The sequence below is a fragment of the Macrobrachium rosenbergii genome, chromosome 57 (assembly GCF_040412425.1).
Source record: "Macrobrachium rosenbergii isolate ZJJX-2024 chromosome 57, ASM4041242v1, whole genome shotgun sequence".
NCBI lineage: Eukaryota > Metazoa > Arthropoda > Malacostraca > Decapoda > Palaemonidae > Macrobrachium > Macrobrachium rosenbergii.
The window spans coordinates 1,377,501-1,392,620 of record NC_089797.1 but is presented as its reverse complement, the minus strand read 5'-3'; the positions used below and the strand labels follow the sequence as shown (position 1 = coordinate 1,392,620).

Below are 15,120 nucleotides of genomic sequence, written 5' to 3'. Positions count from 1 at the left end.
AACTGGCCAAATATCGAATGCATTATTCGTACATATGAGAGATTTTGATCATCCTATTAACTGAGTAAAGCAAGACCTTTAGTCCCGTGCAATGACACGGTTAAAAGGAATATCATCGAATCTTGTTTTATTAAGTCAAATAATGAAAGTGTTCTAAATTTAAGTCTTGCTTTATTTAAACTTGATGCTTTAATAATTAAAAAAGTTGTTGATAAATATAAGCAAAATCAATATACATGTTTCTGCAATTTGAATGTGTAAGAAGTCGCTTGCCTTATGGTTAAGTATATATTTGGATTAGTTTTTGACCGCGTGATCCCGGATTTACCGTGGATTAACCTTTTCTGTTTAACCCCTGGCAATTAATAATCTGGTATTCAAGGTTATACATGTTTTTGGATTTTGTATGCCTAAATTTTAGTAATTCTTTTTGTGTGGTCTAAGGTTCAGTTTGTGACAACTCGATCCGGGATTATCCTGGATTAACTTACTGTTTATTACCCTTTGATAACTGGCCATCTAGTATTCTTGTTCTTTTTTGTTTACTTTGTAACCTTCTTCATATTTTCGTCTCATTCGTACCCCGACGATGCGTCAATAAACGTGAAAGCGCTTGGTACTACTGAACTTCAGCCTGTCTTTTTCCTGTGGGATTCGCTTATATATTATATATATATATATATATATATATATATATATATATATATATATATATATATATATATATATATATATATATATATATATATATATATATATATATATGGGCCTTTAACGATCGCAAGCGATCTCACCCCTGGGGCATCCTCGCCAACAGAGCTTCGTTGAATGGGGGTTTATTTTTGCCAGGGGTGGACCCTTCCCCATTCTCAGCTCCATCGGCTAGCCGAGAGAGATGGAATCCTCAGTTTATATGACCCTACATCAGTGACGAACTTCGTTGGAAACGTCTGGTTCCTTGATGACATCCGCAATCCAGTCAGTCCTCTGCTACAGACAGGAAACTTTCGATCTCCAAATCCCACGACGGTGAAATACAGCGACTCCTTCGATGTCTTGGTGCCCCTGCCGTACTGGGATCAAATATTTTGCATATATAAAAGGCATTGAACTTACGGGTTTTTACGCCGCGCCAGAGGTTGCCACTAGAGTATATGCAAGAATTTGATCCAGTATGCACTGCATAACCCATATTTTGCATATATAAAAGGCATTAAACTTACGGGTTCTTACGCCGCGCCAGAGGTTGCCACTGGAGTATATGCAAAAATGGGATCCAATATGCAATGCATAACCCATATTTTGCATATATAAAAGGCATTAAACTTACGGGTTTTACGCCGCGCCAGAGGTTGCCACTAGAGTATATGCAAAAATGGGATCCCATATGCACTGCATAACCCATATTTTGCATATATAAAAGGCATTAAACTTACGGGTTTTTACACCGCGCCAGAGGTTGCCACTAGAGTATATGCAAAAATGGGATCCAATATGCAATGCATAGCCCAGTTCACATATGAAGTGGGCATGAAACTTACGGGTTCTTACGCCGCGCCAGTGGTTGCCTTCCTAGCATATGTGAGTGGGCATTGATACCCCATCCAGAGGGGTATGTGGCAGGAGAGTCCAATCTTCGGGCACTTACCGCCAGTCCAACCAGTCGCTGTATTCTCTTCTTCGCCTAGGAATTCTTCCACAGCTATGTCCAGGAATGATTTCCATCAAGCTTTCTCAGCATCAAAGTCCTGTCTTCTTTCTTCCACTAGCAAACCAGCCGTCTTCCTAAAATTGCGGAGTCCTTAAGTGACAGAGTTGATCTTGTAGAGATTTTTTACCATTTTAGCGTCTTGCTCCAGTCTTCGGAGTCTCGCTGCAGTTTCAATCCTCATTGCCTTATGTACTTCTTCTGTACTTAGGGGCTTCTTGATTGCTTGAGGTTTAGCCAGGGCTTTTGCGCATCTCTTGGTAGCAGCGGAAGGTTGCTTCTGTGCCCTGATTTGGCGAAGCTCTTCCTCGATGCTGTCTATCTGTCGGTAGAGGGCTTTGCAGTTGACCTGAGGTTTCCTCAGGCATCGAGTTTTACGCAAAGCCTTTTTCTTTTCATCTTTCTTTCCTGAGGCAGACTGTTCTTCCTTCACTGTTCCATTTGTCTCTTCTTCTTTAAGCATTTTCACTTGACTTTCCAAGGATCTGATCTTCTGATCCTTTGCGAAGTTGTCTTCGTGGAGTCTTTCAATTTCAACTGTTGCTTCCAGTTTTTCAAACTCCATCGTCTCTAGTTCCTCTTTCATCTCAGCCAGTTCGAATTCCAGCTGGATTTTTCGCCTCGTCATTTCGTTCAAATTTCTATTCGTCTTCTCTGCTTCAGCACTTTTCGTTTCGTTCAACAGACCGACGACCAAATTTTGCTTCTGGGAGCATTCATTCTCCAGTCGGAGAATCTCCCTATCCTTCTGGAAGTTCTGTTCTTCCAGCTTTCCTACCTCCTTCTGTGCCTCTACCATTTCCTTCTTGCATTGTTCGAGCTGTTTCAAATTTTCGTCAGCTCTCTGAGAAACAGTGTTGAGAATTTCTAATTTTTCTATTAAATCGTTTATCCTCAAGTCTTTGTCGTCATTTTCCTTCTGCAGATTTTCAAAGTGGTTCTGCTTCATTTTGTTCTCTCGTCGGAGACTTTCTAAGTTCTCGTTCAGCTTGTGTAATTGGATGCGGGTCCTGTCTCTGTCACTTTCCATTTCCTTCAAATTGTGATATAACGTTTCCTTTTCCATCTCGAGAACTACTGCCGTACTTTCCAAAATAATTATCTTCGAGTCTTTGTCTTCGTTTTCCTTCGTGAGCCTCTGAGTATCTTTCTCCTTGAGCGCTATTTCTTTTCGAAGACTTTCCATTTCAGCTGGCAATGAGCACATTTGTTTCTCCTTTTCTTGAAGGAGTCGTTCCAGGTCTGTTATGTTTCTTTCCATGTGCAGTCTTCCTTCAGCCAGCCTGTCTACTTTCTCATTCAGTTCTTTTATCATTCGAGCCTTCGCTGTGTTCTCTTCCTCAAGCCTCAAGATGTTTGCATTTTTCTTAATTGCGTCGTCCGAATCGTCGACTTCTTCATAGTCTGAATTGTCGTCTTCACAATCTAAATCATCGTCGTCTTCGTAATCCGGGTCATCATCTTCTAAACAATCTGAGGAGTCGTCTTCTAAACAATCTGAGGAGTCGTCTTCTAAACAATCTGAGGAGTCGTCTACCATATCGTGGTCCTTGTCAGTTCGAGAATCCTCCGGACGCCCAGAGTCGTCCAGAGCCATGAAATACGTAAAGAATTTAACAATGTCCATGCACATTTCACGAAGTATAAATACTTCGATGAAGAGCATAACAAGACTGATATAAAACGTAACCCCGCGGGGGAATTGAACCCCGAGCCAAAGCACTGTTCGAGCACGAAAGTAAGCAAGCTTGTGAACAACATCTTTTGTCAAGTACAGATTAACACTCTTCGCTCTATCCCTAGATTTCAAAACCGACAGGTGGCGGTGTCAGGATTCCGGGAATTTTGTGTCTCCGAGTAGCTGCTACTTCTATCTTCGGGGAGCTGGTTCTTGGGGATTCCCTGGGGAGCTATGTATTATGTCCAGTGAGTGATCAAAATATTTTGAATAATCCTTCTTCCCTCTATAATTATATATATATATATATATATATATATATATATATATATATATATATATATATATATATATATATATATATAAGTATGTATGTATATATATACATATAATTAGAGAGGGAAGAAGAATTATTCAAAATATATGACCACTCACTGAACAAAACCAGCTTCTCCAGGAATCTCCAAGAATCCCCTAATGAAGCATACGTAGTTAGAAGGATATATATATATATATATATTCCTATATATACATACATAAATATATATATATATAATATATATATATATGACACACACACACACACACACACACATATATATATATATATATATATATATATATATATATATATATATATATATATATATATATATATATATATATATATATATATATATATATATATATATTACTAAAACGACCTCATTCAAATTGGATGGTATCTAATGGAGTTTTTATTCAGAAAAGTTTAGTTACAAGCTTTCTTGGACAGATGTGGTCCACATTATCAAGTATCAGTTTAGGTACGGATAACACTTGATAATGTGTGACTGCCTTGTCCAAATTACCGAAATGGTAATGTTACGTAAGTTGCAACATTTTTCTGAATAAAAGATGTGATGATATTCTTCCATAATTTTATGAATAGATACCATCCATTTTGAATGAGGTCCTTTTAAGAATCCTACTAATGTACAGAACAATTGCATACACCTTTTATAAAGCATCGGATAAAGGTGAAAGTTGGCAAGTATATATTTATATATATATATATATAAGTAATAGTTCTGGTATTACCATATATATAAATATATATATAATATAACCTATGATATATATATATATATATATATATATACTATATATATATTAGCACCTGGCATTTGCTCATATATATATATATATATTGTATATAAATATAAACATGTCACACACACACAGTTACAGGCAGGACACACATCAATTGGGTATATATATATATATATATATATATATATATATATATATATATATATATATATATTATTATTATTATATATATATATATATATTATTTTGTGGATTTCATACATACTGTAATGATGGAAATCCTTCTTTTGAATTAATGACAGTACCCTTCATAATTGTTGGACTGGAAAAACAAAAGAAATTTTTGTTTTCATCTTATCAATAAGTTGACTTAACCACTAGAAACTGAGATTGTCTATGATCGAGTGTGCGTACGTAACGCGTTTTAAGTTTAACCAAGTGCGTATTTTTCTTGGTTTTTTATTTATATCATATAACTCAAACAGCGCTCGCACTGTTCAAGACTGGTAGGAGTAAATTTTGGGATGTAGTTCCCTATTATTTTCATTTGAAATGCCATATTTCTCCCTTGTAAAAGGTATGCACATATCTTAGTTTATGTTGTACATGTTGCCATAACACTTAATAGTGTTCTTGTGTATCTTTGCCTTAATGTAACAGATCAAATTACCGAGAGTTGTTATGGTAATGTTACGTAAGTTGCAACATGATGAGCTTGCATGTGGGTGCAGTGCCACCAACCGTAGGCTAAGATGTGTGATATTCTTCCATAATTTTATGAATATATATCAATTCTTGACTTCAATTACACCTCTTACGCATGAAAAGCCAGGCTAACTGTGACGTCAAATACCAGTCCAAGCTAAAAGTAGCCCTGGGGTTTATTAACCTACTTCATCGGTTCTGAACCACATAGTAGTATATGCATTAAATTGATACTATTGTTCGAGATATTGATGTGATTCTCCCTCAGGTGAATTTCGAATCAGTATGTGGTGTGAATGGATACACTACGTGTAAAAGTCATTCACTGTTAACTTCACAGATAATATTCTTCATGTTGACTCGAGTTTATGATAGTTCTAAGGTTCCTGTTAAGATATCACGATTTGTTTAATTTTTCCCAATCATAAATGGAGCATTCATTGCGCGTTGAAATGTAAGTAGGATAGTGATACTGAAGTAACCACTTGCTTATAAAACTAACTGTTTATATAATACGCTATGTTCAGACCTTTGAAAATTTGATACGGTACTGTTTCATGTATGGATTTTTTTTTTTTTTTTTGCTTTTTATTGAAAGGATTAAACTTACATTATTGACAATTACAATATTTACAAATGGTTACAGCATACATCAACACATTATACAGAGGCATTTCTTTACATAAGCATAATCCGTCTAAACTGACAGATTTACACATTTTGTTTTAATAAAGATTTCTATATGCCTATAGCTGTTCTGTCTATATCTTTATTACAACTAGAACACAGAGGAAGAGGGACATTTGAGTAGATTTTTATATAGGACACAGACAGTGAACACGGTATTGTATCAGTTTAATAGGAATGTACTGAATCTTGCAATTATAGTCATTACTGAGGCATTGCCATGATGCGTTAAGCGAAAGTACAGAGAAGACTTTTATTCAAGAAATTATGGCTTCAGGGTTTTAGCATGTGACAATACCGGAGACATTAATAACACGCGTTTTGTGATTGACAATGCTAAGAAATTGTCAGCAGAAGTGTGATTTGAATATCGACTCCATTGAAATTGTCAGCAAAAGTGTGATTTGAATATAGAATGCATTCCACTTCCTCCGAAATCTATTTTCTGCAGTGGCAGGTCCCTGATACTTCCAGGAATTAAGTCTTATTTTATTGCTCTATCAGTTTATTTATAGGAAGACTATCATTTCCTTTTGTAGGGTGCCATTTTAAACATTATAGCCGATTTGTTGCATTACAGTCTCTCCTTAGGAGAGGGCTGTTATATAACAAATTGATTCCCTCTTGTAACATTTGCAGTGTGCGTTCAATTTCTCATTCCGTGGTTTTATGTTTTCCAAAGTTGGTGCTTTGTGTTATTGCTTTAGCTTAACCATAAATTTCCCTACTTCTCTTGGTTGACTTGAGTTGAATATAGCATTAAGGCTAAAGGTCAAGAACTGGGACAAATGAGGTCATTCAGCGCTGAAATGGAAATTGACAGTAAAAGGTTTGAAAGGTGTAACAGGAGGAAAACCTCTTAGTTACATTACGAATCAATTGTTAGGAGAGGTTTAAGGAAAGTAAGATGGAAGAGAAGAGAATATGAAAGGAGATACAGTAAATGGAACGAAAGAGGCCTAGAAAGGCACGCTGAAAAGAACCATAAGTAATGCCTACAGTGCATCGCATGAGGTGCACTGACTACAGGTACTTTCTCTAGGTGAAGGAAGACATATATAGTTTCGAATTTAGTATATTATTGTAGCGAATAACATTTGTGTGTGATTCCACGCAGGTTATCAAGATTATCTATCTATTAGAATGGACTGAAAGTCTGCATCAGTTCCTTCTCATAAATTGAAAATATGGTGGCAGATAGAGGCCGTTATCAAGCAATTATTACTTTATATAATGTTCGCCTTTGGACTCTCCACAGGTATACCTGTATTGAGGATTGCCTGTTATTAAGGTTGCTCTCTCTAATTTTTGTATACAAAGGTTATTTCATTTCATATTTTGCTTCGTTATTCGCCATGCGAAGTTTGAATTTAATTCCTTTTGAGTTTTATAAGTAACAAAACTTTACGGCCTGTCTGGCATTATGGAACGGAGTCTAGAATCATCTCATAAAAATACAGTTTGATCAAATATCAGTATTGTAATACCACCTACTGCTAGTTAACTGCCAATAAAACAGGCTAATTATTTTCCAAACTATTTCGTTTGTCTTTTATTGTTTCCTCAAACTATATAAGCAAGTTTATGTAACGAGACAGCGCACTGCGGGCAGGAACCTCAGATTAAAGAATCGTTATAGGAAGGTGTTTTAATCATAAGGTGTCTAATATATAAAATACATCGTTTTGACAAAGGAGAATAAGACGATTAAAATTGACCAGAGCGAAAGCTTGTGGAATGGTTTTCGGTCACTTAACACCACCGGCAGAAAAGAAAAAAACAAAATCAGGCGACTTGTGGCGTGAGCGACGAAAGCGACGACAGAGCCTCTACCGGCCAAAGAGAGAAACAGTACCTAGGAAGAAAGCCGGTTGTTTACGTTTCTCTCGAATAATATTCTTTGGAAGCCCTTGGGGGCTTGTTCCATATTAATAGGGTTCGTCTTCTGAATAATAATAATAATAATAAGGTGGAATAATAATAATCCATATGAATAATAATAATAATAATAATAATTTTTTTAATAATTTTGAATTTTAATTCAAGTGGCCCTGTGGCCTTGTTCCATGTGAATAGGGTTCGTTTTCTGAATAATAATAATAATAATAATAATAATAATAATAATAATAATAATAATAATAATAATACTTTTTGGAAGCTTGAATTTCAAGTCATTGGCCCCTGTGGGCATGTTCCATATGAATAGGTTTCGTTTTTCTGAATAATAATAATAATAATAATAATAATAATAATAATAATAATTTTGGAAACTTGAATTTCAAGTCAGTGGCCCCAGTGGGCTTGTTCAATATGAACATGGTTCGTTTTCTGTGTAATAATAATAATAATAATAGTAATGGTGGATTTCTTCACCATTTCAGTGACTCATGTTATTGTGAGATTTTTGTGAATAATAATTATAATATTCTATATCCTTCCTGAAAATCGAAATAAGAAGGATATGGAATATGCCAGTGGAAATTGAACCCGCAACGATAGGAACACTAGGCACGATCCCAAGATCCCTGAAAAGGAATCTGGAAAAACTAGATGCCGAAGTAGCCCCAGGACTCATGCAGAAGAGTGTGCTACTAGAAACAGCGCACCTAGTGAGAAAAGTGATGGACTCCTCAGGAGGCAGGATGCAACCCGGAACCCCGCGCTATGAAAGCCACCCAGTCGAATAGGATGACTATGATAGACCAAAAAAAAAAAAAAAATGATAATAATAATAATAATATAAAACCATATGTTAGACACTGGCTCTATACACAACCTAAATTACCACATAAACCTTTCCATAGGAATTCTAAAAGGAACTGCCAGTGAAACCCTTTCGCGCAACTGCTGAGTTTTTTATATATATTTTTTTTTTATTGTTTTATCGGGCGAACGGTAATCTTCATTACGGAGAACTGTCTTTTAAAGGGGAATCGTTCTAATTTATTCATTGGAACCGATACCCGGGGCAAAAAGCTATGAATAACAAGCGCTGGTGTGCATAAACCTCTGTTCTGGAACCGCCGTTTCATTATGTAAGGACACATTTAATCCTCTCGGTAAATAGTGCAATTATTTTATTGTTGAGAGTAATTCGATTTTATGTACTGAAGATAATTAATGTTTCTCCCTAAAGAGGGAAAATCTGAGTTTTAATTCAATACTTTTTGTTATAGGATTCTCGATACTGAATTTGAATCTATTTTTTTTATTAAGAAAATATACATTTGCAATTCTTACCATTTGTAATATTGTATATACGTCATAATTATATTTACATAAGTAAAATTAGTAATTGAAGTATATTCACTACATTACAATTTTGACTCGTCTAAATATGGTTTTAAATGACAAACATATTGAGTCGTGAATACTTTTTGAACAGGAGTTTTAAATCCTACTTTATTTACATTGAAAGTATTCACCATTCTACTTATAAATCCCAAGTATCTTCCCATCCATATCCCTGGTATAAAATCAGATATTATGAACATTTCCGTATTTTCATCCTTTTTTTTTTTTTTTTTTTTGAGTCTGCATCAAAATCTAGCTGCCTGACTTTCCGTAAAGATAAAGATTTTTAATTGTATTACAGGCTGTAACTCATTATCTCTATATCATGACAGGAAGGAAAAGTAATGAAATAAAAAAGAATATATAAAAGATAAACTAAACAATTGCGAAAATGTATATCAGCATTATAATAATTATTTACACATTAATTTTATTATTTATATTAATTTTCATCGTTGAAAAATTACAAAAAATTTACATTGAAATTGATAACTTATTTAAACCCAACAATACTTACTGTTAAATAAAAATCATATGGATTAACAAAACATCTTGTCATGAAACACGTGATTGCAGAAATATATTAAAAAAAAAAAAATTACAAAAATGTATATCAGCATTATAATAATTATTTACCCATTAATTTTACTATTTACATTAATTTCCATCATTAAAGAATTTTAAAAAAAATTTACATTGAAATTTATAACATATATAAACCCAACAATACTTACTGTTAGATAAAAATCATATGGATTAACAAAACCTCTTATCGTGAAACACGAGATTACGGAAATAAGTTTTAAACATAGTCTAAGAAATACTCGAACTGGGAATAATATTGAAAGTCTGTTCCGGACATTGATTTGATTACTTCTCCCTTCCGAAGGTCATGTTACCTGACGAGAGTACCACGATTTCTTTGTTTACTGTGGTGTAATGCAAAAAGAAAAAAAGTTCAGTCGACGAGAAAATAGACATTTTATTTCCTCGTTCAGTTGTGTGCCGTATTCAGCAGACCAGATAATTTGGTAAAAATGACTGTTTGTATGAAACGTGGAATTAGGTTTTAGTTTTCCGTAAAAGAAAACTATTGAGATGGCTATTTGTTGTCCGTCCGCGCTTTTTCTGTCCGCCCTCAGATCTTAAAAACTACCGAGGCTAGAGGGCTGCAAATTGGTATGTTGATCATCCACCCTCCAATCATCTAACATAACAAAGTGCGGCCATCTAGCCTCAGTAGTTTTCATCTTATTTATGGTTTAAAGTTAGCCATGATCATATGTCTGGCACCGCTATAGGTGCCAACAACACATGCCACCACCGAGCCGTTGGTTGAGAGTTCCATACAGCATTATACGCTGTACAGAAAACTCGATTGCTCCAAAGAAACTTCGGCGTATGTTGTACTTGGTTTTCACAGTCGTGTCAAATTTAAGTTGTGTTAATTTTAGTATAAACTCTTTCAGTGAAACGAGTCGCTGATATCCTCTATAGATTTATATCCTCTGTGGGAGATAAATTTATGATATATTTATGTGTTATGTCCGCTGAAGTTTTTTTTTTTTCATTCGATTTTCAGCAACACTCCATCCACACCAAATACCATTTCCCGAATACCTCGGGAAGCTGATGCACTATCGCTATCGTTTAATTTCCTCGGAGCCAATTTTCGTGAGAGCACTTTGCTCTCCTTCCTGCATATACAGACGAAACGTTTCTCTCTCTCTCTCTCTCTCTCTCTCTCTCTCTCTCTCTCTCTCTCTCTCTCTCAATAAACTTTCATTGATCTCTCTTATACACTCTCTCTCTCTCAATAAACTTTCATTGATCTGGCAAGATAGTATATCTCTCTCTCTCTCTCTCTCTCTCTCTCTCTCTAAACTTTCATTGATCTTGTCTAAACTTTCATTGATCTGGCAGAGGTCGTATACTCTCTCTCTCTCTCTCTCAATAAACTTTCATTGGTCTCTCTCTCTCTCTCTCTCTCTCTCTCTCTCTCTCTCTCTCTCTCAATAAACTTTCATTGGTCTGGCTGTGGTCATATTCTCTCTCTATAAACTATCAACTCAGGTCCTCTCTCTCTCTCTCTCTCTCTCTCTCAATCTCTCTCTCTCTCTCTCTCTCTGTTTCTTATCTGACGAGGTCATATTCTCGCTCTACAATATGAACTCAGCCTCTCTCTCTCTCTCTCTCTCTCTCTCTCTCTCTCTCTCTCTCTCTCTCTCTCTCTCTCTCTCTCTCTCTCTCAATAAACTTACCTGGGGAGGTCGTATTCTCGCTCTACAAGCTGAACTGAGCGCTGCTTTGAATTCTCAATATATATAATGCAATTCGTTCATGTTGACAATATGTACATCCTGTTACCTGTGATATGATGGAGCATATTGTATCACAGAATTCCTCTCTATTAAGATATGAACATTCCCGCCCCCCTTTACGGCCTGCTCTGTGAGCAAGGGCCCGTGCTGGCATAAAGCCCGCTTAACCAAAAGCGACAACAACTTTTCTCAACGCTCCCTGCTTTTAAAGGGAAATTAAATTTAAAATAATTTTTTATATTTAATATTTCTGAATTCCCTGTATTAAGATGTGGACCATTTTAAAGAGGAATGTTGATATGACATGTAGTTTAATATCATTTAATTTTTTTTATATTTTTTATTATAAATCATCTACAAAGGTTGAATTCTTGAAAAGTAAAATTGTATAGTCATAGAAGTTAACATCAGTGCCGTCTCTATCACAGCTGTCTATAAGAGCAAGTAAAACGTGCGCCGAAGTTTCTTTGGCGCAATCGAGTTTTCTGTACAGCCGCTACAGCGTATAGTCAAGGCCACCAAAAACAGATCCATCTTTCGGTGGTCTCGGTTTAATGTTTTATAAGTCACAGCCCATGAAACTTTAACCACTACCCGGTGGTGTCCTGTCTATATTGTTGCCAGAAGCATGATTATGGCTAACTTTAACCTTAAATTAAATAAAAACTACTGAGGCTAGAGGGCTGCAATTTGGTATGTTTGATTATTAGAGGGTGGATGATCAACATACCAATTTGCAACCCTCTAGCCTCAGTAGTGTTAAATATCTGAGGGCGGGCAGAAAAAGTGCGGACGGACAGACTAAGCCGGCACAATAGTTTTCTTTTACAGTAAACTAAAAATGGATGGTACTTCAGTACAGGAATTGAAAACCCAGTAGGAACGTTTAACAGAAATGGCATTTGGTCTTTTATTTTATTTCCCAGTTCATGAACATTCTGTCTTTGTTTCTGTACATTTTTTTTTTCATAATCCTAAAGGTAATTTACAAGCGTTGATAGCCTTTGGTAATAATTCATGTCAAAGAAAAATGCATAACACTGAGTAACTTAATATTATCCAACTAAAAATTCCATAAATGACATAAAAACCACAAGTTACCTTGATTCCATCAACGAACTGTTGTACTAAGACAACGTAGCACAAAACGAGAAATCTATGAAGAAATTAATTAACAATTAGACAATGGGGAAGCTTCAAAGTAACCAATCCCTGCAGACTTTGGACTTGCCGACAAAGAATCTGATTCTATTTTCCTAACAAAAGGAAAAATGTCACACATCTCTTCAAAACAGACCCCATTCTTTCCTGTCGTGACCATTCCTCGTACCCTCAAAGAGAATATTAACCCTTGATCTAATATACAACCCAGAAAGACAAAGATTCCCACAAATCTAATTAGTGTTGTAGCCTCAAAAGTCAGTCAGTGGCTGGCCACACAACAATGGGGACGAGAAATTATTCAGGCCAAGAGAAACGAAGACTTCCTGGGCTGAAGTTGAGGACAGAGCCAGTCTGTGCCATTCGCAGGAAGTTGATTCGCTGGACTGTGTCATATGAAGTTCTTGGGACGGGTGATACAATTGTCAGTTGTGATTGTTTATGCTTATGTAAAGGAATACCCATGTGTACTGTGTTGATGTATACTGTGACCATATTGTAACTCTTGCAATTGTAAATTATGCAAGTTTAATCCTTTCAGTAAAAAGTAAACTAAAAAATCTTGTTGGGCTCTGTTGGTCAGGAACCTGGAATGAGGTTCTGAGGGAGAATTGTTTAAACTGAAATGGTGATCAGGCTTTTGAGAAAATTAGTTTATGATTAGGAGGCATACACTTTGATCTGGCGTGGATATATATGATGATGATAATACTAATGAGTTCGTGACTAGAGACGTTTACTTTGGTATTGATTTTGTAATAATAATAATAATAATAATAATAATAATAATAATAATAACCGTTTCTTCGTCATTTAATTCTGACAGGGTCTTCTATTTGTGTCTAATATCATAATGCGTTTAATAATCAGCATTTATCCAGTATATTTGGTTTCCTAAGGTCACGCAAAGATGTTCTGTTGTAATGGGTTTATCTCTGTCGTTTCTACACTGCGCTCTGCTGAACTACAAGAATGAAGGAATTTAGATACAACATACACAGGTATTTGTAGCAGACGGGTGAGTTATGGTTAGCGAGTTAGCGAGTGGTACTGGTGGGCTGAATTCTTGGGTGGGCTGTCAATCAGGTCACACCAGTGCAGTGGGAGCTACACCAGCCAGTGCCAACGCCTCTGGGACCCAGGGAGCAGCAATATCAACAATGGCCAAATTTCAGCACATTTCTGGAATGCAGCTGCTTGCTTCATTGGCTCCTGCAACTTGGCTTCGACCAAAACAGTCGACTGACTGTCAGCCAGTGCCAACGCCTCTGGGACCCAGGGAGCAGCAATATCAACAATGGCCAAATTTCAGCACATTTCTGGAATGCAGCTTGCTCCTGCAACCCCATTGACTGACTGTCAGCCAGTGCCAACGCCTCTGGGACTCCAACAATATCAACAATGGCCAAATTTCAGCACATTTCTGGAATGCTGCTTGCTTCATTGGCTCAACTTGGTAAAAAACAGTCGACTGACTGTCAGTAAATCATTCACTGCTTCAGTCAACCGAAGAACGACTGAGATTTTGGAAAGCATTGTGAATTTCTTCGATTTTCCAAAAAATTAATTTCGAGCAAGCGAATCCTGTAGATTTATTTAACGAAAATGCGTTCTAAATTTCTTTCAATGCTCCAAAATTACTTTCTGAAATTGAATCTCTTTGTGGATTCGTTTAACAAAAATCTTCAGTTAAAAATCTGCGTCACTCATATTTCTTCCTTTTCCCAAAATTTACCTTCCAATAATTGCAACTTTTTGTGGATTTATTTATCAAAAACCTACTGTTAAAAATCAGCATCACTCATATTTCTTCCTTTTCCCAAAATTACTTTCTAATAATTGCAACTTTTTGTGGATTTATTTATCAAAAACCTACTGTTAAAAATCTGCGTCACTCATATTTCTTCCTTTTCCCAAAATTCCTTTCGAATAATTGGATCTCTTTGTGGATTCATTTATCAAAAATCTCCAGTTAAAAATCTGCGTCACTCATATTTCTTCCTTTTCCCAAAATTCCTTTCGAATAATTGGATCTCTTTGTGGATTCATTTATCAAAAATCTCCAGTTAAAAATCTGCGTCACTCATATTTCTTCCTTTTCCCAAAATTACTGTCTAATAATTGGAACTTTATATTTATTCATTTGTCAAAAATCTACAGTTAAAAATCTGCATCACTCACAGAAACAAGAATACAAAGCTCTAATTTAAAATCTCTCACCAAAAGTTAAAATTAGACCTGAATACACGGAACACATCATCCAACGTATTGTCGAGTCTTCCGCTCAACATGTCTGTCTCATTTTAGGTTGATGTTGCAAGGCCGGATGCGGGCTGTTTCGTGTATATTCGACAACGCTGGACTCGCTCGCGATATGCAGGAAGCCTGCAGCTGTTGCCTGCATGCATTCTGGGTAGCCTTGTTTGTGTGTTGTTGCCTCGCTCAAGTTGTAGGTTGTGAGATGAATTTTTTTC

At 35.9% G+C, this 15,120-nt stretch overlaps 1 protein-coding gene across 1 annotated transcript; it reads right to left on the bottom strand.

Moving 5' to 3' along the window:
* Window positions 1–1,435: 1,435 nt before the first annotated feature.
* Window positions 1,436–3,341, bottom strand: LOC136836975 (ERC protein 2-like). Its single transcript, XM_067101509.1, has one exon. It carries the CDS (start codon window positions 3,339–3,341, stop codon window positions 1,803–1,805), a length of 1,539 nt encoding a protein of 512 aa, XP_066957610.1. The 3' UTR covers window positions 1,436–1,802.
* Window positions 3,342–15,120: the final 11,779 nt, after the last annotated feature.

What these genes read in the sequence shown, in the direction of transcription:
- LOC136836975 (XM_067101509.1), bottom strand. Translation starts at nt 3,341, where the DNA reads ATGTGCATGGACATTGTTAAATTCTTTACGTATTTCATGGCTCTGGAC.